The sequence below is a fragment of the Onychostoma macrolepis genome, chromosome 25 (assembly GCF_012432095.1).
Source record: "Onychostoma macrolepis isolate SWU-2019 chromosome 25, ASM1243209v1, whole genome shotgun sequence".
NCBI lineage: Eukaryota > Metazoa > Chordata > Actinopteri > Cypriniformes > Cyprinidae > Onychostoma > Onychostoma macrolepis.
In genome coordinates this window covers 23148209-23176174 of record NC_081179.1, presented here as the reverse complement: position 1 = coordinate 23176174, position 27966 = coordinate 23148209, and the positions used below count along the sequence as shown (strand labels likewise).

At 38.0% G+C, this 27966-nt stretch overlaps 1 protein-coding gene across 1 annotated transcript; it reads left to right on the top strand.

Moving 5' to 3' along the window:
- The first annotated feature begins 749 nt into the window (after positions 1-749).
- Positions 750-20925, top strand: ccdc136a (coiled-coil domain containing 136a). Its single transcript, XM_058767146.1, has 8 exons — positions 750-978; positions 4338-4412; positions 9708-10010; positions 13083-13194; positions 15203-15467; positions 15542-15673; positions 19087-19152; positions 19374-20925. Exons 1-7 carry the CDS (start codon positions 774-776, stop codon positions 19090-19092), a joined length of 1098 nt encoding a protein of 365 aa, XP_058623129.1. The 5' UTR covers positions 750-773; the 3' UTR covers positions 19093-19152; positions 19374-20925.
- The last annotated feature ends 7041 nt before the right edge of the window (positions 20926-27966 follow it).

Below are 27966 nucleotides of genomic sequence, written 5' to 3'. Positions count from 1 at the left end.
ATTCAAACAGGAGTTGGAATCTGAATTGCAATGAGCAATGCCTTCACAAACTGAGGTATTTTGTTAATAGGAATAACTTTTCTGAGATTTTTTTTTTTTTGCATGGCCGTCTTCGCCACAAGATGGAGCTATTCATCAGATTATTATGCTAAAGCAGTACTACTAGTTTCATACTCAAATATAAGAAGTCTAAAACAAACCTTTTAAGCCATAAAATAGTTTCATCAGCTGTAATTATATACATTTATTTTATATAATTGGTTGTTTAGATGCATTTTGCTATATGATTAAGGCCCTGTTTCACAGACAGGGTTTAGCCTAAACCAGGATTAGGCCATAGTTCAATTAGGACATTTAATTTTTATAAACATGCCTTAGAAAAAAGCATTACTGGTGTGCATCTTAAGACAAATCAAAGGCACTGACATGTTTTAGGATCAGTCAGTGCAAGTTTCTTTCAGGTGAAACAGCTCAGACGTACATTTTAGTCTAGGACTAGGTTTAAGCCTTGTCTGTGAAACCGGGGGTATGATTTCATTTATGTAAGTGACTGTTAAGTAACGGGATTTTAAAATTAAAATCTGATTGAGTGTGCTGATCGAATGTCACATGCTATTGTAAATAAACACAAGCACACCAGGGAGCGCACATTCGTTGAATTGTTTTTATTATAATACATGTAATTATTTAATCAGTTCAGCTGGTCATTGTAATTAAATGTTGTTACTGTTGTTGTTTCAGGTGACAGAGTGAACTGACATCAGGAAAGCGTCATGAGCACTGAAAAAGAGCGCAGCGTCCTGAATGATGCTGATGAGGAGAAGGAGGTGAAGGATGAGAAGCCGGCTGTGAAGGAGGAGCTGTCGGAGGAGCAGGAGCTGGAGGAGCTGAGGGCTCAGGTGCTGCAGCTCCTGCTTGAGCTGGAAGAAGCTCGAGACACGGCTCAGAAACACGAGGAGAGCTTTCTGGAGCTGCAAGGTGAGACATGTCATGCTTTCTTATTTTGATTTTTGATTTCCCCCTGCAGGTCACCTATCATTTTTTTAGGTAACACTTCATTTTACGGTGCCCTTGTTACACACGTTACATGTACTTACTATTATAATAACAATAAATTATGCATAATTATATGCAAGTAACCCTAAAGCAGACCCTAATCTTAACCCTAACCATATAGTAAATACATGTATTACTCAGCACTTAAATGTAGAATTACACTGTCAAGTCAAGTCACCTTTATTTATATAGCGCTTTTAACAATGCAGATTGTGTCAAAGCACTTAACAGTATCAAATTGGAGGATAGAGTGTCAGTAATGTATAATGATAAGATTAAACACTCAATTTTCAGTTAAAGGCATTTCATTATTGAATTCAGAGATGTCATTGTCTAGCTCAGTTTAGTTTAAATAGTATCTGTGCAAAATACACTGTAACAAGGACACCTTAAAATAAAGTGCAACATTTTTTGTTGTTGTGTGTGTTAACATGACCCGATCTCATGAAAGTGCGTATAAATAGTACGCCAAATAAAAACAAAAACTCGTGGTATTGATAGCAAAAATTGACTTTGGTGTGTATAGGATAGGATTACTTTATTTATCCCAAGGGAAATTTGTCTTGGACATAAAGGCTGCCACATACACAAATACATAGAATTGTAATAGAACAACAGCACAAAAACAAACAAATAAACAAACCAAAAAAAAAAAAAAATGTATATGCTACGCAATGGGTAGGATTAGGGTTGTGGGGTAGATGCGTATCATGCAAAAACTGTGTATTATATGCACGCCAAAGTCATTTTTTGCGTATCAATACCACAAGTTTTTTATTTTTATTTGACTTACTATTTATACGCATTTCCATGAGACCGAAACTTGTGTCACAAGCCAAAAAGTTGCAGATTTGTGCCTTGTTGTTTTTGCACCGGGACGTTTTGAGTTATGGCATTTACTAAATAAATTGTTTTTATAATACAATTAATGATTAAATGTCAAACCAGTAACTTCAAATAATGAACTACTGTATATATTATAGAATACATGTATATTTAGTTCATGATATACATTATATTATAATTAATATATTATATGATAACCATTCTAAGGTGGCAGTGCTGTTAAAATCGCTGAATACAGAATCTGTGTATTAATATCTATGTTAATTTGTACTGACATTTGCATTATATAATAGTGACTGCTAAACGACTAACACTTATAGGAACCCTGTTGCATGGTGTCATGAAAAAAGATGTTACAGAACATTATTTGTCAGAGATATAGTTGAACGTTTAGCTCGTTTTACTCAATGACAGGCCTAGTAAAACAGCTTCTATATATAGCATTTATAGCTCTTTAATGAGTCACCTGCTGTATCAGCCAGACTCCTGGGACTCAGTAATGATCTGGCTGTGCTGTGACCATGGGGTGTGTGTGTGTAACATGACAGGCATGTGAGAGGACAGCTGCGCTGAGGGAAGCTTCCAGACGGCTGTCCTGACCAGCTCTAGGGCAGCAGATGCCTTTATACAAACTGGATCATCTCCAGTGAGCCGCTCTGCTGTTCCCGCTCACTTCTGATCGCAGACAGAGCATTAGATCAGTCTCACCCGCTTGAGTGCCCACCGTTTCATACTGAAGAGCTTTCAAGTATAAGTAAATTATCAGGTCTGAAACAGAAGATGCAGTATAAACTCCCAGAAATTAGACACCCATCTGAAACAGTGCTCGAAATGTGGGTGGAGAAGTTTATAAAATCAGTCTGTGAAATCCAAAGATGAGTTTTGGGTTGCTAAAGTATTTTATTTTTTTCATCTGGAGCCCATCCCAGCTTCTTGGGTTGCAGACGGGCTATAAATGTTATGGAGACTAAGTTATGTCATCGCTCTCTCTTTAGGTTAATTTAGTTTTTTTTGTTCTGTACAGTATGTAGTATATACATTTTTCTCTCTAAAATAGAACACATTTTGGTAAAACTTTACAAAAATGTTCCACTTGTTAACTGTGTTTAATATTTGATGCAGTAACTAAAAATGAGCAATACATTTGCTACAGTATTTAATATCTTTGTTAACGTTAGTTAATAAAAGTACAACTGTTCATTGTTAGCCCATGTTAGCTCAGACCCATTAAATGACATAAATAGACACAACTTTTGATTTTAATAATGCTTTAGTAAATGAATCAACAACTAAGAGTCATAAATGCTTTAGAAGTATTATTTATTGTTAATTTATGTTAACTAATGTTAACAAATAAAAATGTATTGTAAATTGTTACAGATTTTTCTTAATGGTATGTGGATTTCGGTTTTGCACACAGTATTGATAAATTACGAGTGTCTAAGATAACATGAATAATTCATTAAGAATAATTAATGAATTGAATGTAAGCTTTTTGACATTCACCAAATTTGACAGTATTTAAAAAAAAAAAAATGTTTTCTGTTGTGTGTGATTTTTTTAACATTGTTACATATATTTGTGTCTCTTTAGGGAGAAACCGTGCCTTCAGACTGAACGCATTACATTGCATTGAATAAAAAAAGGCTAAGAAATGAATTCAAAATTTGAGATTAATTGCATTAACCAGTGAAAAAACCCCCCCAAAAAAACAAATTGTGATGGAAAGCTTGGCAATGTTTACAATATTTGTTGCATCAATTATTTTAAAGTTATTTAATCATTTTCTTTGAGGCAAATAATTGCAAGTAAACAAGAGCTTTACTTGAGAATTTACTTGACTATTGATGAACTACATTCATCAGCTCAAGGTCACTGCTAAAACTCACAGGACCAGGGACAAACATATTATAAGTGGGGGCTCATTCTCTGCCTCTGATAAGTAGGAGTTTTTAGTGCATTGTTGTGTAAAATACCTGCCTTTATTTCCAGTTCTATGGAGACAAAAATTGGCAATATATAGAGTAATGCTGAGAACCGGCCTATTTCAAGCCCTGCCCTGAATTGACATATTTCACTGGTTTGGGGTAAAAAAAAAAAACACTGCACTCTTACAACAATTGTTTTGGTCGCCTAATTTCATTGGTCAAGCAGTGTCCCAAAAGTGCAGTTTAATTATCACTGTTTGTCACTGCAACACTTCATTTGGCAACGTGTAAAGAGAGGTCCTGATTTAGCTTAATTCAAACTGTCATTGTCAGAGCAGAAATAAATTATATAATTTGATTGTTTGTCATCATCTGTGATGATATTAGATAAAACAACGCTCTTGATTGTGTGATGTAGCTTGTTATACATAATTGTGTTGTTAAAATGTTCTACATTAAAGCTAAATATTTCAGCTATTTTAAATGTTTTTCTCAATCTCTATCCAGGTCTTCTTGAGGAGGAGCGTTTAGCTAGTGCTCATCAGGCCGAGGCCTTCACGAGACAGATCCAGCGTCTGCAAGGTAACACAGACTCTGAATACTCAAACCCAAGATGATGTGATGATTATCATTAGAATAGATGACAAAATAACAAAGCATATGCTGTCTATTTGTGAGGAGTAAACTTTTCTTTCAAAATACTGGGAAGGAGGGAAGTGAATTTTCCACGCTTGTCATACAAAAAAGTCATGCATTTCTTGTAGAGGTGTAACTGTCACACCCCAGGACTGTTTGTGTGTGTTTTCTCCCCATGTGCTCTGTGTGACCCAGTTTCTGTCTCTAGTTAATCATGTCATTTGGTTCAGGTGTGTCTTGTTAATTGTCCTTGTCATGCATTTAAACCCAGGTCTGTGTAGTCTATGTTTGTCGGGTCTTATGCTGCCTTCACGTGCTATCGGAAATTTCCTATTTCCCACTTATGAAGTTGTGATTACGAGCTTGTCGTATTCAAGTGCTTTAATGTCGGAAAGAATAAAATGTAGCATCCCATTTGTTGACAATCATATAAACGTTCACCGCGCTATACATGCAGTTTGCTGACTTTCCTGGAATTTCAATCAAATACATGCTTATTTCACTGCTTAAAAAACATACAATATGCTTTGCATGATCGATCATATCTACCCTATAAATACACTACTTTAGCCACAAGACAAAGGGATGTAGTTGTTGTGAGAACAGCATTGACAGCAGGAATGGTTGTTCCCTCCACCATGTTTAAAGTTTATGACCCACCCAACTCGGAAACTCGGGTATCAAAATTATTTCCGAATTTCCCAGTAGTAAATATGACTTGAGAGGCCGTTCACGTCCAATTTCCGATTAGGAAACTCGATATTTACGATAATTCCGATAGCATGTGAAAGCAGCATTAATCGTCTTGATGTGCTACGTGTGTCTCCAGCCTGCCCTGTGTTTCCCTGCGTTTGGATTATTAAAGACTGTGGTTTATGATTCACAGCAGGCATTGATGACAGAAGACCCGACCTGAAAAAGAGACAATAAGTGTGTGGCGTTTTCCCCCCTCGTTTTGTTTTTCTTTTTGAAAGTGTTTCGTTTGTTTTTCCCCGTGGACATCACCGCACGATTCACCACATTAGCCTGCAAAGACCTTCCCTTCTTGGAGTATGCTGTGGAATTCAGCCAGTTTGGTGTTTGATGACGCTGCGCTGAACTCCCTGTTCTGGATCGGGCAAATTACCATCGCCCGTCGACCTCCCAGACACCACTGGACTGTGCTGGAGGAGATAATTATCCGGTGTCTGGAGAGCATCTACCCCCGATCCAGAACATAGCCAGATCCAGAGCCCAGCCCACCACTGACGGAGAGTCATTGCATGGAGCGACAGAGCTGAGGCCGCGGAGCTGATGCTGCAAGTGACGTCAGACCAGGTGCGAGAACCGGCTACAATGCCCGCGAGACAGCGAGATTGCGGAGAGGAGCTCCGTCCACTGCACCATGGCTGAGGGTGAGCTGAGTGTGGATCTGGAACTGTAGAGCTCAGAAGGAGGGTTTGTGGATTTATATGTTGACCTGCCCCCTCTCCTCCCTTCTCCGTCTGAGCCCTCTGTCACTCCTGTGTTCACGTCCAGCCCAGAGAGGGCTCCCGTTCCTGAGTTTATCTCTGAGAGGGCTCCTGTTTCCCGTCCAGCCCAGAAAGAGACTATGTTACCAATCTCAGCCCAGAGTGGGCTTCCAGAGTGCAGCCCGAGAGGGCTTGTGTCCCCAAGTCCAGCCAGGAGAGGGCTTCAGTTTCCATTGGCAGCCCAGGGAGGGCTTTTGTTCTGGAGTAAAGCCCTGAGAGCCCGGAGGCTCAGAAATGCCCACCCACCCTCCTGCTCCTGCCTCCTCCACCGCTGTCGCCTGGCAGCCCCTCTGCTCGCATCTGTACGGTGCGAGCTCCGTTGTCTGCCAGTCTCCATCGGCGCCGTGGCTGGAGGATCCCTGTCTCCGCCTCCAGCCTCAGAGTCCAGGACTCCACCTCGGCCCGTCGACCCAGCGGCTCCACCATGGTTCCTAGCTCCCTCTGCTCCACCATGGCACGGCAGTCCACTGGCTCCACCGGGCTCCCTCATCTCTCATCAGCCACCCCCCTCCTCGTCACCCTGGCTCATTAGCTCTCTGTCTCTGCCTCGGGCTCCTCCGCCACCGGGCGAACTGTTTGTGTGTGTTTTCTCCCCATGTGCTCTGCGTGACCCAGTTTCTGTCTCTAGTTAATCATGTCATTTGGTTCAGGTGTGTCTTGTTAATTGTCCTTGTCATCCCATGCATTTAAACCCAGGTCTGTGTAGTCTATGTTTGTCGGGTCTTATGCTGCCTTCACGTGCTATCGGAAATTTCCTATTTCCCACTTATGAAGTTGTGATTACGAGCTTGTCGTATTCAAGTGCTTTAATGTCGGAAAGAATAAAATGTAGCATCCCATTTGTTGACAATCATATAAACGTTCACCGCGCTATACATGCAGTTTGCTGACTTTCCTGGAATTTCAATCAAATACATGCTTATTTCACTGCTTAAAAAACATACAATATGCTTTGCATGATCGATCATATCTACCCTATAAATACACTACTTTAGCCACAAGACAAAGGGATGTAGTTGTTGTGAGAACAGCATTGACAGCAGGAATGGTTGTTCCCTCCACCATGTTTAAAGTTTATGACCCACCCAACTCGGAAACTCGGGTATCAAAATTATTTCCGAATTTCCCAGTAGTAAATATGACTTGAGAGGCCGTTCACGTCCAATTTCCGATTAGGAAACTCGATATTTACGATAATTCCGATAGCATGTGAAAGCAGCATTAATCGTCTTGATGTGCTACGTGTGTCTCCAGCCTGCCCTGTGTTTCCCTGCGTTTGGATTATTAAAGACTGTGGTTTATGATTCACAGCAGGCATTGATGACAGAAGACCCGACCTGAAAAAGAGACAATAAGTGTGTGGCGTTTTCCCCCCTCGTTTTGTTTTTCTTTTTGAAAGTGTTTCGTTTGTTTTTCCCCGTGGACATCACCGCACGATTCACCACATTAGCCTGCAAAGACCTTCCCTTCTTGGAGTATGCTGTGGAATTCAGCCAGTTTGGTGTTTGATGACGCTGCGCTGAACTCCCTGTTCTGGATCGGGGCAAATTACCATCGCCCCGTCGACCTCCCAGACACCACTGGACTGTGCTGGAGGGAGATAATTATCCGGTGTCTGGAGAGCATCTACCCCCGATCCAGAACATAGCCAGATCCAGAGCCCAGCCCACCACTGACGGAGAGTCATTGCATGGAGCGACAGAGCTGAGGCCGCGGAGCTGATGCTGCAAGTGACGTCAGACCAGGTGCGAGAACCGGCTACAATGCCCGCGAGACAGCGAGATTGCGGAGAGGAGCTCCGTCCACTGCACCATGGCTGAGGGTGAGCTGAGTGTGGATCTGGAACTGTAGAGCTCAGAAGGAGGGTTTGTGGATTTATATGTTGACCTGCCCCCTCTCCTCCCTTCTCCGTCTGAGCCCTCTGTCACTCCTGTGTTCACGTCCAGCCCAGAGAGGGCTCCCGTTCCTGAGTTTATCTCTGAGAGGGCTCCTGTTTCCCCGTCCAGCCCAGAAAGAGACTATGTTACCAATCTCAGCCCAGAGTGGGCTTCCAGAGTGCAGCCCCGAGAGGGCTTGTGTCCCCAAGTCCAGCCAGGAGAGGGCTTCAGTTTCCATTGGCAGCCCAGGGAGGGCTTTTGTTCTGGAGTAAAGCCCTGAGAGCCCGGAGGCTCAGAAATGCCCACCCACCCTCCTGCTCCTGCCTCCTCCACCGCTGTCGTCTGGCAGCCCCTCTGCTCGCATCTGTACGGTGCGAGCTCCGTTGGTCTGCCAGTCTCCATCGGCGCCGTGGCTGGAGGATCCCCTGTCTCCGCCTCCAGCCTCAGAGTCCAGGACTCCACCTCGGCCCGTCGACCCAGCGGCTCCACCATGGTTCCTAGCTCCCTCTGCTCCACCATGGCACGGCAGTCCACTGGCTCCACCGGGCTCCCTCATCTCTCATCAGCCACCCCCCTCCTCGTCACCCTGGCTCATTAGCTCTCTGTCTCTGCCTCGGGCTCCTCCGCCACCGGGCGAACTGTTTGTGTGTGTTTTCTCCCCATGTGCTCTGCGTGACCCAGTTTCTGTCTCTAGTTAATCATGTCATTTGGTTCAGGTGTGTCTTGTTAATTGTCCTTGTCATCCCATGCATTTAAACCCAGGTCTGTGTAGTCTATGTTTGTCGGGTCTTAATCGTCTTGATGTGCTATGTGTGTCTCCAGCCTGCCCTGTGTTTCCCTGCGTTTGGATTATTAGAGACTGTGGTTTATGATTATCCCTCGTCTCTGTGCTCCTTGCTCCTTCACAGTAGGCATTGATGACAGTAACGGTACACAGACATGTCTGTTCAGTACGTTCCTCGGTTTTGATGTCACGGTTCGGTGGTTTCGGTACAGTGGGGGTTAAATTTTTTTTTTTTTTTTTTTACATTTAACAGTGGTTTACTGAACAAATGGCTCTTTCTTTAAATAAATTCAATTATAATACAAATTTTCTTAGGGATAAAAATCTACCTCAGCTTCTGCTCTAAGCTTTTACATTACTATTAGGTTACAATTAACAACAGAGCCCAAACTTAACTATAATAACACTCAAATTAAAAAATTGCATGCAAACATGTAAATTGTTTTTAAATTAACTCCTAAATAATTCAGTTTCTATTTGTTGAATTATAATAAATTACAGTCATAACTTGTTTCATAAAATATGTATTTAAACATACATTACATAATTAAGACATCACTAACAGGTAAAGTAAAATATAATGAGAATATAGTCTAATATTTCGCAAAATGCTCTTCACTAGACTTCATCTCTCTAGCAAATAACGAGCTGTAGACACTGATGTGCCTGAGGTAAATTAAATGCTACTGTACGTGTCATTTTGTTTTCAAGCTGTTTTATTGACGTCTTTCCGCAATTGAAACACTGATTGAGCAATTACATGAGGCATGAGATGTTCATTCATGTTTATTTTGTGTTATATCTAGTAGTAAAGAGGAAGGGATGATCACGCTCACTCGTGCAGCCGTTTAACCTGAGGTGTTAGTATACGGTGATATGTCGTGCCACATCAAAGAGTGTCAAAACGGCATTTATTGTCTGAATTTCCTAAAAAAAAAAAAAAAAAAAAATTGGAATGATTTGTTTGATACACATGCGTACTGAACCAAAAGACCCATACCGAAGATTTTCAATACAAATACGTGCACCGTTACACCCCTAATTTGTTATGATCTCCCGACCCCTGTAGCACAGCTTCGCTCTGTCCAGGAGGAGATGGACAGTCTGGAGGAGGAGAAGGAGAGCGAGCTCCTGGAGGCGCAGGAGGAGCTGCGGGCAGCGCAAGAGGAGGTGCTGCTGCAGCAGCAGGCGGCGGAGGAGGCCGCTGCCGAAAGAGAGAACGACATCGCCAGTCTGCAGGAGGAGCTCTGCCGCTTACGGGCCGAAATCTCACGACTGGAGAACACAGGACAGGAGTACGAGCTGGAGATCGTCACGCTCCGAGCGGAAATAGAGATGAAGAGCCAGAGCCGTCTGCAGCAGAGGAAGCAGGGTGAGAACAGAAACATACTGAAAGAGCAGACTGAGGTGACAAAGACAATAACAACATTAGGAACAAATGTGTATTAAAAATGTAATTAGTGTGGTTACACTTTATTTTAAGGTGTCCTTGTTACAGTGTAATTATACACTGTACATTTATGTACTGAATAATATTAATTCTTAATTCTTAATATTAATATTAACATGTACTTACTATATGTTTAGGGTTAGGATTAGTGTTTGTTTTAGGGTTACTTGCATGAAATTATGCATCATTTATTGTTGCTATAATAGTAAGTACATGTAACACTGTCACACCACGCTGCTTCAGGAAGAACGATGGAGTCACGAAGTAGCATTCACAGTCTTTAATCAAGGAAACATGGGGGATAAACCACAATAGGACCTTGCGCAAACACACGTAGGTCACAAGTAGACCCGACAGGGGAGAAATGCACAGACAGGAACTTAAATGCAAGGGGTAATTAGCAAACAGAGTTATAATCAAACTAAATGAGGACAGGAACATGACCAAATAAGGGAAAACAGGAACAGAAACAGGGGCAAAACACGACAAAACAGGTCCATGATCCTGACATATCATCCCCCTCCCGGAAGGTGCGTCCTCGCACCGTAGACAGCAACAGAGGGAGGCATGGGAGGAGCCAGGGAGGAGACAGGAGGGATTTGGAGCAGAAGGAGCCCGGCGGGACACAGCCACGATGATGACCCACAGTGGAGCCGACAGAGGAAGGAGCCATGGAGGAGGAAGGGCCGACGACTCCAGGGGGCCGACCAACGGCGGTGGAGGAGCCCGAGGCGGAGACGGAGAGCCGATGAGCCAGGGCAACAGGGAGGATCGAGGGCCGACGTGGAACTAATGGCTCTGGCGACCGACGCGGAGGCTTGGATCCGAAAGGCCGAGGTGGAGCCGGAGCGGCTGAGGACCAAGGTGGAGCCGAGTGGATGAAGGAGCCTGACGGAGCCAGAGGGACGAGGTTCAGGATGGTCGACCCCAGACCAAGGCGGAGCCAGAGGGACGAGGGAGCCAAGCGGTGCCAGTGGACTGCCGCGCCACGGCGGAGAGGAGGGAGCTAGGAGCCATGGTGGAGCTGATGGGTCGATGGGCCGAGGCAGAGTCCGGGGCTTAGAGGCTGGGGCGGAGGAAACAGAGGCCCAGAAAACGGAAAACGGAAACGGGGAAAGAACGCAAATAAACTGTTGTATGTTGGGTCTTCTGTCACACTACGCTGCTGCAGGAAGAACGACAGAGTCACGAAGTAGCATTCACAGTCTTAAATCAAGGAAACACAGGGGATAATCCACAATAGAAGCTAGAGCAAACATACGTAGACCACAAGTAGACCCGACAGGGGAGAAATGCACAGACAAGAACTTAAATGCAAGGCGTAATTATCAAACACAGGTGCACAGAGTTATAATCAAACTACACGAGGACAGGAACATGACCAAATAAGGGCAAACAGGAACAGAAACAGGGGCAAAACACGACAAAACAGGTCCATGTGCAACATGTGCAATAATGACACCTTAAAATAAAGTGTTACCTTAAAAAATTATAGGTGGACCTCAGGGGAAAAAAAAAATTAAATAAAATTATAGCAGGTACACTGTAAAAGATTTTGGTGGTCTGACTCTAAACTCAAAATGTTGTGTTGACTTGTTGCATTTAACATTCTTAGTTTACTCAGTTTAATTCTGTGAACTAAATATGTTTTAACATTGGCTGAACATTTTCAATGCAACGATCAACATAAAATGTTGAGTTTTGACCTCCAAAATCTATAACAGTGCACAGCACATACACATCACAGTCATAAATTCAATCCAAAAAACAGGCTACGCAGGCGCATTGCAGACTTAAGCAGAAAAGAATAAAACAAACAAACAAACACATACATTCCTTTTTTTTCCATTTGTAGACATGTATTCAATATTCAATTAAAAACTATAACAATCCCCAGTGGAAAACTATCCCACTTACCCAGTTTGGTCACACTTTAGTTTGGGGACCAATTCTCACTATTAACTAACTATTGACTACAACATTTGCCTCAGTAAACTCCTAATTTGCTGCTTATTAATAGTTAGTAAGATAGTTTAGGTATGTGGTGGATTAAGGGATCAAAAATATGGTCATGCATAATAAGACATTAATATGTGCTTTATAAGTACTAATAGACAGCTAATATGCTAGTAATATGCATGCTAATAAACAACTAGTATAGAGAGAATTGGTCCTTAAAGTTTTACCGCTAGGTTTAAATAATAATAATATATTTTATTATTTAAAGCAATAATGTTCTGCTCTCCTTTCAGCCAGCTGCTTCCGGCCAGTTTATGAAACCTGACAGGGCAATAATAAATTACAATTTATGTGGAATTCACACTGTCCATATTTCATAGTTTTAAAAAACCTGGTCTTAAAAGCTAAAATAGAGGATTAATGGATACAATGATTTTTTCTAATATGAAATTCTGATCATCTCAAACTTTATTGATTCAGATTTCACAATAAATTCAACTAACTGTACATTTTCTGTCAGATATGTTGATGTTTTTATTTAGACTATGTCTGAAACATCCACTAATGTCCATGTTGACATCATTTTAAAATCAGTGCGTGATGGATTCGCTCAATTTGTAAAGCTGGTTAGCGTCCTGCGGTGATGACCATAAATCACACTAGTTTTAATAAAGGGTGGAGCCCTGAAGCATTTCGGAAAAGTTTGCAGCACACGGTGTCCAGTGGGAAGAGCTCCTGGAGAATAGCTGATGGTGTGGGTAATTGTCAATGTTATGTGAAGATGCAGTAAACTTTTGAGAGCGAGGATGACTGCATGCATCCCACTGGTTATAATGGTCATTCCTGTCAATGAAAGGCCAAGAAAGGGGTGAGAAAGGGTACAATTGGGCACTGGGCGCAATATAAATCTTGAGAGATGACTGTGCAGAGGGAAAGTTGCTTTAATCCGAAGTGTCTTGTGCAGACATACACTTTAATATGGTTAATATTCATGTAAATGTCATAGCTTTCTAATTTCTTGCATTATTTGATTAGGTGAGGTGGGTCTGTTGATGGATGAATGCAACAATCTGAAGGAACAATGTCATGCGCTGCAAGATGAAAACACAAGACTGAATCACAGACTGCAGATGCTGCAGAAGAGGAGGTGAGCAACTCCAGTTCTGGCATTTTCTGACATCTGAAATTATAAAATTGCACATAGAACAACAACAAAACTATAAATTATGTTAATTTTTATGTTAATATTATGTTAAATTGTCAAAAAAATGTGATAATCAGATTTCAAAATCCCACAATTCCAAAATTTGCTACAGATTTTAAAACACTAGTCATCATACACTTGCCGACTTTGTTAAAGAGGAAAAACTGGGCGTCATACACTAAACAGCTGAGGATCAAACACTAGCAAGCATTTCAAGTCATTCAGAAAACAAACTTGCACAGAAACATGTGCCTCGATACTTGGAGATGCATGCTGGAAACAATATGTGTTCTTAAATTGTTCAAAATATCAAACATGTTTTGATATCCCCTGGACTGGATGGAACTAGTCTATAAAAACGAGTCTAAAGAAATCAGATTTTTTATGAAATCTGTCTATTCTGACTGAAGTTGCAGACTGGCCCTGACGTGTTGCAAATCAGCCAAAAATCTCGGCATTATACTGTAAAATCTAATTATAGTAGTCAACATTTTAAGTGGATCAACAAAGTTAATCAAAGTTGTTCTAAAGGAAGAACGGCTTTTGTTTTGGTTTTAGGACAACTTTGATGAAAGGTTTTGATCCACTTCAAATGTTGACTACACTGTAAAAAGTGATAAGTTAACTTAACTTAAAAAAATTGAGGAAGCCTGTTGACAACTAAATAATCATTAAAAAAAATAAGTTAAGTGAATTGTCAAGTTCACTTAACTTTAAAAAAAATAAAATAATAAAATTATTTACTTAATCATTTTAAGGCAACGGGTTTCCTCAATTTTTTCAAGTTAAGTCAACTTATCACTTTTTACAGTGTAGTGTAGTTAGTCTTACTTACAAAAAACAAACAAACAAAAACATGCACACCGATTGCCTACTAAGTGAAATAGGAATAGTATGTTGTACTGACAAATGCTTAGTTAGTATAGTTCACTTACACGAGAGTTCCAGTAACTTAAAAAGAACTGTAGGGAGTACTTGCACTTGATCATTTACTTTAGGTTTACTCTTGACTTAGTATAGCTACTCAGAATTACTGACTCCCAGTGTGCATTGTAGCATGAATAAATTATGCAATTGCTTTGTTTTACTATTTTTTTTTATTTGCCAATTTTATTTGCTGTCTTGTGTCAGTAGTAGCACAACAAAAGGAGCAAATAAAGTGGTTTTTAATAAAGTTCTATTAATAAAGATAAATAAAATGTAATTGTTTTTCATGCTGAATGTTGATATTGCATATTTAGTGCATATAATGCACTAAACATTACATTAACTGGGCTTAATGTAAGAACTGTCTTGAGTTTGTGAGTTGTTTAAAAGCTAATAATTAATTAAATCATAAAAATGTAAAATAAAACTCATTTAAACACTTCAACACAGAAATATGAGTATTTTATTTGTTTACCTAATATGACCATTAACCAACATCAGAAAACTGCAAACATGCAAATGTGTCGTTAAATTATTTGAAATATTAACTTCCTCAGAGAGCGGTTTGGTTGACAAAAACTTTTGGAGATCCCTGCATTATATGAACAAACATTGATAAACATGAAGACAGTATGACATTACATGCAGATTTCCAGAATCAACGGTTAGTGAAGGTCACTGGATACGATGATGGAATAGTGTTTCAAAGCTAAACATCAGCAACTTATTAATTCATAATTTCTTTTACACACGGTCAAATTGTTTGAGGGGTGCTTTTTACACCCAAATTCAGAAGCATGGTTTGCAAATTAATTTAAACGACATTTGTGAATATAGTCCAAGCTAAAATGGTACGATACAGTAGGATTTCTAGAAAGGAATGAAGAAAAGAATGATGGAGAAATATCTATTACAGTAGCACAATAGCATATAGTCAACATCAAAGCTGAAAGATATGTTTTAATAGCCACAAAATATTCAATATCCTGAATTTTTGCGTCTTATTTTGGCTGTGATGTTACAGTTCAGGCAGTACCTGCATCACTGTTCAAGAAGAGCAGGACGAGATAGAAGAAGAAAAACGCATGCAGTGTGGCACAGAGACAGAAACGGCAAGCTCTTATATGAGCTCCAACTGCAGGCTGGTGGACGCTGGGATCCAGAAGAACATATCGTTTGATGGCAAACCTGTGACCCCCACCGGCTGGACAGGAGGTTTCTCAGAGATCCTCTCACTGAGAGATCAACTCAAGCAGACAGAAGAGAAGGCCACACATGTGCAGAGAGAGGTACATCCATTATTCATATATGAGAGTTTTCATAAGAAAATGCATTCTAAACTTTGCTCAATAATGTCTGTTAGTGTGACGGACTAAAGAATGAACTAGAAAATCTGCGGGAAATGTATGAGACCAGTCAGAAGGAGCGAGCCGAGCTGGAGCTGGAGTTACTGCGCTGCAGGGAAGAGCTGGAGAGAGCTGCTGACGTCAAAGAGGTACACTGATCATATGATATGACATACACTGCTGTTCAAAAAACATTTTTAATGCTTTTTTTTTTTAAAGAGAAGTCTCTTATGCTCCCTAGTAAAAAAGAAATATATTTAAAATACATTTATTTCGTACTAAGTATAATTCAAATCTATTAACACTGACAGATAACTCGAGACTTTTTAATTACACTTTACTACTTGTGCACAATGCACTTTTCTTAATATTAAGTCTAAAATGTGTTTTAATGTCACTTTTGATGAGGATTGTATGATCTTTGAATAAGAAATAAATATTTAAAGTGTACCTGAAGTATACTTGCAATACTTCCACTTTAGCACAATAAAATATACTAAGTATATCTTTAATTGTACTTCAGCACTACTTCCTCACAATTAAAGTGCATCAAGTACAAAATTAGTTGTTCCAATTGAGCAGACTTTAAGTATACCAGTTTAGTATACCAAAAGTACAATTGCAGGACATTTTATTAAGTACATAAATATGAAAATGTATACTTAGCATGAAATAAATGCATTTCAAATACATTTAAGTATATTTATTTTTCACTAGGGCTCCTCAAAGCTGCATTTATTTGATCAAAAATACAGAGAAAAAAACAGCAATATTGTAAAATGTTATTACAATTTAAAATAAGGGTTTTCTTTTTAAATATGCTTTAAAATGTAATTTATTCCTGTGAAGCAAAGCTACATTTTTAGCATCATTACTCCAGTCTTCAGTGTCACATGATCCTTCAGAAATCATCCTAATACGCTGATTTATTATCAGAGTTGGACACAGTTGTGCTGCTTCATATTTTTTGGAACCTGTGATGCTTTTTTCAGGATTCTTTGATGAATAAAAAGTTAAAAAAGATCAGCATTTGTTTAAAATAGAAATATTTTCGAACTGCATATGTCTTTATCATCACAGTTGATCAATTTAACACATCCTTGCTGAATAAAAGTATTAATTTCTTTCAAAAAAAGAAAGAAAAAATTTAGACACCAAACGTTTGAATGATAGTGTATAGTGTTACAAAATATTTCTATTTTGAATAAATGCTGTTCTTTTTATACATCAAAGAATCCTGAAAAAATGTATCACAGGCTACAAAAAAGTAAAATAAATGAAGCAGCACAAAACTGTGTTCAACACTGATAATAAATCAGCATATTAGACTGATTTCTGAAGGATCATGTGACACTGAAGACTGGAGTAATGATGCTGAAAATTAAACTTTGATTAAAGCAGTAAATTATGTTTAAAAGTATATTAAAATCCATTATATTTAATTGCAATAATATTTCACAATACTGCTGTTTTTTCGTATATTTGATCAAATAAAGGCAGTGTTGATGAGCATAAGAAACTTATTTAATATATATATATATATAAATATGGAGTTAAGCAATGGGCTGATATTCGTTTAAAGTCCTTTTGAGATCATTTTGGTGCATCTAAATCTGTAAAAGACAGTTTCTGTGCCATTCTGTAAACGTAAGGACATGTTCTGTGAAGACCAAAGAGGTTAACAGGTCTCATAAGGAATCTCAGTCTGCTTCTTGTCTTCTAGTTAGGGGAAACCAAGTCTTTAGCTTGGTCTTTTGACCATTAATCTTGGTTACTTGCCCCAAAATTGACAATCTCCTTCCTGAATTGGGATTATCAAAAAGTGTTTTGTGTTAATGTTGCAAGCTGTTCTGTGAAAGAGTTGGTTGGTTAGGCTTGCTTCAGACGGGCTGGTGCTAGGATCTGATTTACGAACATCCTGTGGTCTTGGGCCTCTTTGTGGAATTTGGCTTCTCATGTTTCAACGATGTTCTGATCGAATCTTAAATTGTCTGATTCACTCTGATACCCTACATTAAAAATAAATAATCATTTTGTTTTATATATATAAATGTGACCCTGGACCACAAAACCAGTCTTAAGTCGCTGGGGTATATTTGTAGCAATAGCCAAAAATACATTGTATGGGTCAAAATTATTGATTTTTCTTTTATGCCAAAAATCATTAGGATATTAAGTAAAGATCATATTCCATGAAGATATTTTGTAAATTTCCTACCATAAATATATCAAAACTTAATTTTTGATTAGTAATATGCATTGCTAAGAACTTCATTTGGGTAACTTTAAAGGCGATTTTCTCCATATTTAGATTTTTTTGCACCCTCAGATTCCAGATTTTCAAATAGTTGTATCTCAGCCAAATATTGTCCAAACAAACCATACATCAATGGAAAGATTATTTATTAAAAGATGGACCCTTATGACTGTTTTTTTTGGTCCAGGGTCACATATGTTTCAAATGCCTGAATATAAAATCTGAACATATAGTGTTTTATTATGTAAATATGAAATTACGATCTGGGATTTTATTTCTAGACAAATTCTTTTAATTTCCATATTGAATAACATATTCATTTAAACAGAACACATGCTTTATGCAGTAAATTTAGTTCAATGCTTTTGTACTAAAAGAGGGTCAGCCCTCCGAATCAAAGAGAGTCTCGTTCCTCTGCTTTACAGACAGCGGGCAGCAGGTCAGAGAGTCTGGTGGTTGTGTGGCAGAGAGAGCGTGAAATCATTAGCAATGTATCAGCAAGTGATGATTTCAGTGAAACGTTAGCGGCGGGATGTGACAGGTGCAAAGGACACGGACCAACAGGGCATGTTCATTTAGACATGATTGTGTGCCCACCTAATGACAGTAGAAGTATGATCATTATTACTAATCATCACTCATCCATAGGTTGATGACTTCACCTGTTTTCTGTGCTGTTCTGGATTTCATTTCACATTTCACAACACTACACGCCACAAACATTAAGCATTGAGGTTAAGGACACCTTTGCCCTTTGGCTTCCATATTTAGTACGTCCCTTTTTTGCTGTAATGACAGCAGCATTCATGCTGGCATAGACAAAACCTGATGATCATATTACAGCATGATCTGATAATGTTCGAGTGGACGAAAGGATCCTTTTAAGTTCACATGGTCAGAGCCACAGACCTAGACATAGTGCAGGTTGCTCTGACAGATCTTTTAACACTCAGTAGGACTGACTTTTATTCATTAGATGAACTAACGTTTTTAAGTTGTCGGTTGCTAGATAACTTAAAAAGTTGATTGCGATAGGTTGCCTTATTTTTAAAATTAGGTCAACTTTTTTTTTTTTTTTTTCACAGGGCATAAATATTGAGCGAGGAGAACATTTATAGCAATTTCTATATTGTGTGTTTTAGCATGGCAGAGGAACTGTATTAACTATTGTAAATGAATGAATGAATAAATAAATACATCTTCAGTATTAAATATATTTTAATATGGTGCACCATTCATTTAGTCATTGCTTATGGTCTCATTCTCCATGCCGTCATCACCTTCTCTTTCTTTTTTACTTTCTAGGAATGATGCTAATAAAAACGATTGATTTGCTGCTGGCGGTCTGAACTATATTGTGGAGAACAAAAGGTACCGCTAAACTTTGAAACACCGTATTTCATTTTTTTGGTCTTTATGATGTTCTTTATGTTATCTGTTGTAAAAAAACAAATCATAAATGTTATGCTTTCTAATGACTTGACTAAATGCACAATGTCATATTGTTATTTATTAATTTTGTGTACAGTACACTGCTATGACTTCCGGAAATACTTTATTATAACTAGTGAGACTGATTGTTTTTTTCTTAGCTGTGTTCTCAACTGATGAAACCACAAGCTACGATCAACACTCATCACAGCCTCTACAGTAACATCTGGAGTTTAATGGTGTTTTTGTTTGTCTTTTTTGCAATAATAACTACCTTCTAAGACAAAAAGTTCCCGCTTATATTTTTCCTATAATATTTCTAATGTACTTCATATTAGTTTAGCAAATGTTTTTGACTTATTCGCCATTTAGCTACTTATTGTCTTGTGTTGGCTTATTGTAAATATCTTTAATATTATAAATTAATATCATATTCCTTCCTAATATATGAGATTAAGTATTACAAATTTATTAATTGCAACAGGCCAAAAAATACAGTAAAGAAGGCTCAAACTGAAAAGAAAATGTGAATTAAAAATCAACTTAAATATTTAAAATAGTTATTTTATACCTTATAAATTATTTTGTGAATTTACACAATGCTATTGGTTTGCAATAACTGCTTTAATCTAGTCTTTTTGTATATTTTTATGCATGTTTCAGCATGAGGCAACACTATATTGTCATACAGAGGATTGCATATAGATTTATACACTGATGAGAATAATCAACAATTCAACAATGTGTCTATACAGTTCTGGAAAAAAATAAAATAACAATTTTGTGTGCCCCTTGAACATAATTTAGTGCATAAACTCTTGAGGTCACTGATGTAAAAAGTAAATGTAAACTCATAATTATTAACTAGTTCAACGACCTAGAAATCTGAAGCTGGTCATTTACTCACGTGATTTGGATCATAGTCACATGACCCAAATTCTACAGACGCCCAGTCCAAGAGGGTCATAATAAGGGTGGAATAATGATTAGAAATAATTTTGTATCACTTAAACTTTAACAAATCTTTTCTAAAGTCATCTGAAATCTCTTTTCATGCGTTGGAACAGAATGACACTATTTTGAGCAGGTGATCAAAAATTATATCAAAATTTGAACTGTTTTGAACTCTTTATCAAAGGCTTTTTATCAAGAAAGTAATATTTTTACTTTTTCCCAATGACCTTGATTGTTTGGTTATACAATTTTAGAATTTATATTATAAAATATATATAATTTAGGTTTGGTTATAAAACTGTAGAATTTATATAAAATGTGTGTAAAACTAAATATCTAAGTCAGACTTCTATTTATTATGTATTATGACTGATCTGATAATCGGATTACGTGTGATCTCTTTAATTCATTAACATCTGAGTGAGCAAAGATTAGCTGAGATGATCGAAGCCTAGCAACAACTGGAATAATTATTTTTATTATTATTAATTATTATTATTTCTATTCTGTTGTGACAGTGGTACCAAAAACTGTATTTCAATTTGTAAAAACTTCTAGAATATTTGTATATTTTGAAGAGAAATAGATGAACCATTAGGTGTAATGGTGTTTAATGTATTGAATTAGCAATGAACTGAAATCCACTGTATCCCTACATTTGATAAAGACCAGTTCCAACCTTCCAAAACTTTTGTGGGTGTTTCTTTAAATATGGGCACTTTCTGCCCTGTGGATACTTTTAAAAATAAATAATCTTTAAACACGCGTTTCTTGTTTGCATAACTTTATTTGTCCATTATCAAATTCTCCTGTGACATTTTTTTTTAAATAATACAAAATGTTCTATCTATCTATCTATCTATCTATCTATCTATCTATCTATCTATCTATCTATCTATCTATCTATCTATCTATCTATCTATCTATCTATCTATCTATCTATCTATCTATCTATCTATCTATCTATCTATCTATCTATCTATCTATCTATCTATCTATCTATCTCTGTGTGTGTGTAAAATAAATATACTAAAATGTATTTAAAATACATTTATTTCATGCTAAGTATACTACAAATACATTTACATATTTATGTACTTAATAAAAATTCCCTGCAATTGTAGGCCTACTGTTGGTAAACTAAATTGGTATACTTAAAGGGGTCATATGATGTGATTTCAAGTTTTCCTTTGTCTTTGGAGTGTTACAAGCTGTTTGTGCAAATATAAGATCTGTAAAGTTGCAAAGATTCTTTGGGTCTCAAACTCAAAGAGATAGGTTGTGTTCGAAATGTCATACTTACTGCTTACTGCCCAGTATACAGTGCATACTGCCCACTATTTTTTAAAGAATAGTGTGTGAAACAGTATACAATAAGCAACACATGTTTCAGAGTAGTATGCTTAATTGTCACATGACAAACACTGAATATTAATTCAGCACAGCTGTCGAGGTTGTTACCTTACAAACAAATCATACTTTTTTACAAAGGCTTGTTAATAAGGGTTCATACTAGTAAACAATGCTATATTGCCCAATTTCATAATTGATAAACTTTACATATTGGACAGAACTGAATCAACACTGAGCTGTCTTTAACTGAACGATGATATTTTTGGCAGTTACACTAAGTGGAAAAAGCAATATATTCTAGTTACATTAAGTGCAAATAATGATAAATTCTATTTACACTAAAATAACAACATTTTCTTTAGCAACAGGCGTGTGAATAGTAGTTAGGAGGCAGATATTTATACTTCAGTACTGTAGTACATTATAAAACAGTATGCAATAACATATTGATTGTAAATTACTATATATATATATATATATATATATAAATTTTATTAGATGAATGCTACTTTATTGGGACAAAAACCTATCTACAGCTAAGCATACATAACACTGTATTATTAATGAGGCGTTTTATTTCTACTTTTCAAATATTTACTTAATTTTTATTGAAAATAAATGCCTTTCTGATGTGATATGTGATGGGAAAAGGAGAAGCATGAGTTTGACAAAAGGCAGATTTGAACTCGGGTCGATCGCGTCAAAAGCTCACATCTTTTACTCGCTGTGCCACTGATACTACAGAAAAACACGTGTCTTTTGCAGTGCTGTTTATCGCAGCCATACATCAAATTTCAGCAAATGTAGCAGGTAATCCAGGAACTCCAAGGATACAGAAAATTCACGTATTCACAGTAAACACACAGCATACTGCAATATAGTAGAAGTTGTATGGTAGTATGCCATTCTGAACACAGAACAGTTCTAGAACAGTACACCGCAAATATTCGAGTGTGTGCAGCGCATTTTACAGAGGATTATTTTCTGAACCTGGGAGAGAGTAGCCTACAATGTGAACACTATGAATGTCTGTGATGTGAACACTATAAAGTGGGGCAATTCCAACGTCGCAAGGACAGTCTGGTGCTTCTGACTCACAGCCTGTAAGTATGTTTCAATATTTAAAGAATTTGCAACTGACTATTCAAACAAGTGTTTTGAGCAGTGTAGAGTAGTGTTTGTTTGGCATTTTTACAAACACAAATTGTTTGACATGATGTTATGTTTACACGGCGCTGCGCAATGCGTAAAAGTCATAATCAGTAATTATGTCCTTACTGAATGCAACAAATGCCTCGTTTATAGTGGGTTTTATTGTTTTTGTCTCATCGCGCCGGACACGGCATCACAATACGGTAAGGGGGCGTAACATTTCCGTCTTGCGCTTGAGGTATTCGGCCAATCACAATGCACTGGATAGCTGGCCAATCAGAGCACACCTCGCTTCTCAGATCGATGAGCTTTGTAAAAATCGACGCGTTTCAGAAAGGCGGAGCATAGAGGAGCAAAAATAATGTACAGTATGTGGAAAATAATGTGTCTCTTGAACTTCGAACCGCGTAAACACATTGCATTACACCAAATACACAAAATAATGTTCTTTTTAGCAACATCATATGACCCTTTTAAAGTCTGCTAAACTGGAACAACTAATTTTGTGCTTAATGCACTTTAATTGTGTATAAGTAGGTCCATCGAAAGATATAATGATATTTTATTAACGAAGTTCGGGAGGAGTACATTCAGATAATTAACCCGGCCAATTCATCATCAGCAAGCACAACGTCTATCCTATGAGCTCGAGAGAGAACCTCTATAAATAACCAAGCCATCTTACCTTCTTACCTTCAGTCTTTCAGCATCCCTCCTCCACCCCGACTCCTCACCATCAGCCCGCTCCTACCCCAGCAGAGGCGTAGCAATAGGGCAGGCAAGGCAGGCAATTGCCTGGGGCCCCGCATTTTGAGGGGGCCCCCGACAGCTGACCATTTGAACAATCGGAAATGTCATTATTAATAATATACACGTAACATGGAGCAATATATCTGCATCCCCCCTAGGGGGCTCCCTCTCGCGTTACGCTGGATGTGCTAAACTATTTATGTTATATTATGTGTTTTGACTACTTTTTGTATGTTGTATAAATATATATCTAGGTAACAAAGGTATATTAACAAAATAATCTTTTAGAAGGGCCTCATCTATTAATTTTGCCTGGGGCCCCCACTTCATCTTGGTTCGCCTCTGTACCCCAGCATAGGGAGGTGTACTCGGGGGGGAGCGCTCTGGGTCCGGGCTAAATGCCAAGCTTGAACCCCTCTCCCCGGACAGGGGGAGTACCCCGAGTTCAGGCGGGGGCCCTCTCCCCGGACAACATGCCAAATACGCATAACCTTTACTCGGTTTATTATATGTAAGTGTGAACTGAAGTATATATGATTGCAAGTAAACTTTAGGTGCACTTCAATTTTTGATATTATTCAAAGATCACACAATCCCCATCAATAGTGGCTTTAAAACACATTTTAGGCTTAATATTAAGAAATGTCCATTGTGCACAAGTAGTACTCCAAATAAAATTTCATTATAATTTTTATATCAGTAAGTCTTGAGCGATGTCAGTAAATATATTAATCGATTTGAACTATACTTAGTATGAAATGAATGTATTTTAAATACATAACTTTTACTAGGGTGTATATATATATATATATATATATATATATATAAATACACACACACACACACACACACACACACACACACACAGCCTGCCTATATATGCTGTGCGTTGTAAATACATTCCTGGGATTGTTTTCGTTATTTTTGTTCTATGAGTGTGTGCTGAAAAATGCAGACCTCACAGATCTTTAGAGCCTCAAATACCTTTTTTTCTACTCTTCCACCTGCACTCCAACTTAAGAGCGTCAGTCTGTTGCACAACAGTGCGGGCTTTTCTCCTGAACTTTCTTTAAATAGCGATCTGGAGGATCTGGAAGTTAGCTGTCATACCCTGAAATAAAAATGACAGTGGTTGAAGAAAACCTTCATACTGCAATAAGCCTGCAATGTCTCATGAACTCTAAATTCTGTGATCATTGCTTCACATTCAAGAATATAAAAACTGGGTAACACTATTTTGACACTAGAGAACAGTATGTAAAATATTTTATAGTCAGGATTTTCCAGCAGCTAATAAAGATCTCTAACCTAGTAACATTTCATAGACCTTCTAAAGCAAACTTCTACTTCCTAAAAACACCTCATTTGAGTATTACGTGTGCTATGATGAAAAATTATAAAATGTAACTTTTCTTATATTTATTGGGATATTCTACAAAATAACACCATTGTTAGAAAGTGAGGGATCACATTCATAAATGTGTTCAAGGTTCAAGAGAAATATGAGTCAGACTTCCTGGATGACGCCGCACACTTCACTACACTGATCTGTTTATATACTCTGAATAGTCATACTAAATCACACCCAAACATTCATGCTGCCAGGTATGTTGACTCAGGCTCTTCTTTTACACTTCTGCTAGTATCAAGTGAAACATTAGGTCAGGAAGAAGAGCACTAATTGTGGAGATCAACCTCATCAAATTGGAAAAACACCCTAAACCTGCTCAGACCAGCAAAACATTGTTAAAGTTTTTTATTTTTATTTTCCCCAGCAAATAAGAGCTACTTTCACTATCTCTTAACTACAGCTGCAAGAATAATAACACAATGTGACTACTAACTAATAACACACAAAGAGTGGTACTTTTCAGAATGTTATCGAAGACATTAGTGATAATTGACAAGGCAGGCTGGAAGTCAGTGAACCTCTCCAAAAGCTTAAATCATTTAACCCTAAAGAGGGCAAGACCATAAAGAGAAAACTGGTGGTGGTTGAGGAGAGACCCCCCCCACATGATTGTAAAGCGCTTTGGGTGTATTGCAATACACATTAAAGCGCTATATAAATGCCTCATTCATTCATAAAGAGAAATCAGAAAATTAATTTATTGCTATTTTACTATATTTCATGATTTTTTGTTTTTTAAACATTACTTTTTTAAACATGTATCCCCAGGATACGTCGCCTTTGGGGTATAAATTAACTGAAAAGAGAAGGCTTGTTTGGCAATGCACGTTATTCTCTCATTCTCTTAAACTAAACATTCTTTGGAAAATTCTGTTGAACAATAAGTATAATGCCTATTTATGAAAACAGCCTGTATACTGCATCATATTTAATACGTAAATGTTAAGGTCCTATAAATTATCAATATGACCAAAACTTTAATGAAAAACCTGTTACACAATCTGCCTTCTGTCCTCTGATTGATAGTTTATACTTTTTTTAATCAAGTAAAATGTTTTTTTTTTTTTTTTCTCAGAAATCTTTAAAGATTTTTTTCTAGAGGATAAGATAAACATTTACTGGACTGAAGCAACTTGAGTTTACTTGATTATTCATACACCATTTTTTAAATGTGAAAAATTAAAACTTATTTTTACAATTATTATTATTATTTTTTTCATGTTAATGTAGATGTCAAATGTGACACACCATGCTTTTGGGGAACATTTATTTGTCCATCTCTCAATTGTCATTGCAATGAATTGCATATATGGAGCCATACAAGTCTGATGTATAAATATGATACTCAACAAAAACACATATACAGGTGCATCTCAATAAATTAGAATGTTGTGGAAAAGTTCATTTATTTCAGTAATTCAACTCAAATTGTGAAACTCGTGTATTAAATAAATTCAATGCACACAGATTGAAGTAGTTTAAGTCTTTGGTTCTTTTAATTGTGATGATTTTGGCTCACATTTAACAAACACCCACCAATTCACTCTCAACAAATTAGAATACTTCATTAGACCATTAAAAAAAATGAATAAAAACATTTTTAGTGAATTGTTGGCCTTCTGGAAAGTATGTTAATTTACTGTATATGTACTCAATACTTGGTAGGGGCTCCTTTTGCTTTAATTACTGCCTCAATGCGGCGTGGCATGGAGGTGATCAGTTTGTGGCACTGCTGAGGTGGTGTGGAAGCCCAGGTTTCTTTGACAGTGGCCTTCAGCTCATCTGCATTTTTTGGTCTCGTTTCTTATTTTCCTCTTGACAATACCCCATATATTCTCTGTGGGGTTCAGGTCTGGTGAGTTTGCTGGCCAGTCAAGCACACCAACACTATGGTCATTTAACCAACTTTTGGTGCTTTTGGCAGTGTGGGCAGGTGCCAAATCCTGCTGGAAAATGAAATCAGCATCTTCAAAAAGCTGGTCAGCAGAAGGAAGCATGAAGTGCTCCAAAACGTCTTGGTAAACGGGTGCAGTGACTTTGGTTTTCAAAAAAACACAATGGACCAACACCAGCAGATGACATCGCACCCCAAATCATCACAGACTGTGGAAACTTAACACTGGACTTCAAGCAACTTGGTTTCCAAATGAAATACAAAACTTGCTCTCATCTGAAAAGAGGACTTTGGACCACTGGGCAACAGTGTCTGACAAACGTCTGTGTGTGGTGGCTCTTGATGCCTTGACCCCAGCCTCAGTCCATTCCTTGTGAAGTTCACCCAAATTCTTGAATCGATTTTGCTTGACAATCCTCATAAGGCTGTGGTTCTCTCGCTTGGTTATGCATATTTTTCTTCCACACTTTTTCCTTCCACTCAACTTTCTGTTAACATGCTTGGATACAGCACTCTGTGAACAGCCAGCTTCTTTGGCAATGAATGTTTGTGGCTTACCCTCCTTGTGAAGGGTGTCAATGATTGTCTTCTGGACAACTGTCAGATCAGCAGTCTTCCCCGTGATTGTGTAGCCTAGTGAACCAAACTGAGAGACCATTTTGAAGGCTCAGGAAACCTTTGCAGGTGTTTTGAGTTGATTAGCTGATTGGCTTTTTAAACTTGTCAATCAAATGTGGAAAATTCAGGATTGCTAATTCTCTCTCCTGCAAAGATCACTCTAAGAAAACAGCTGCAGAATTGTTTGTTCATGCGTCCACTGTCAGAAAAAAAAAAAAAAAAAAACACTAACCAAAAAATGGTGTTTGCGAAAGGACAACATGTAGGAAACCATTGCTTCCAAAAATAAATATTTGGCAAGACCACCTGGATGTTTCAAAAAGCTACTGGGAAAATGTTCTGTGGACAGTTGAGAAAAAAGAGCACTGCACACACCAACACCAAAACCTGATCCCAAATGAAGCGTCACGGTTTAATGCTGCTTTGCTGCTTCAGGATCTGGACACTTCGGTATCAGAGTATCAAGAGATTTTACAGGAGACAGCAGTTCAACAGATTTGTGAGAGTGATGGAGCGCAGTATGTTTTGCTGCGAAAGGAAGATCTAAGTTATTACATTTAAGGGTTTACTTACTTTGCCCAGCCTATATCTTGTCAGTGATCAATGTTGTCAATACAATTTG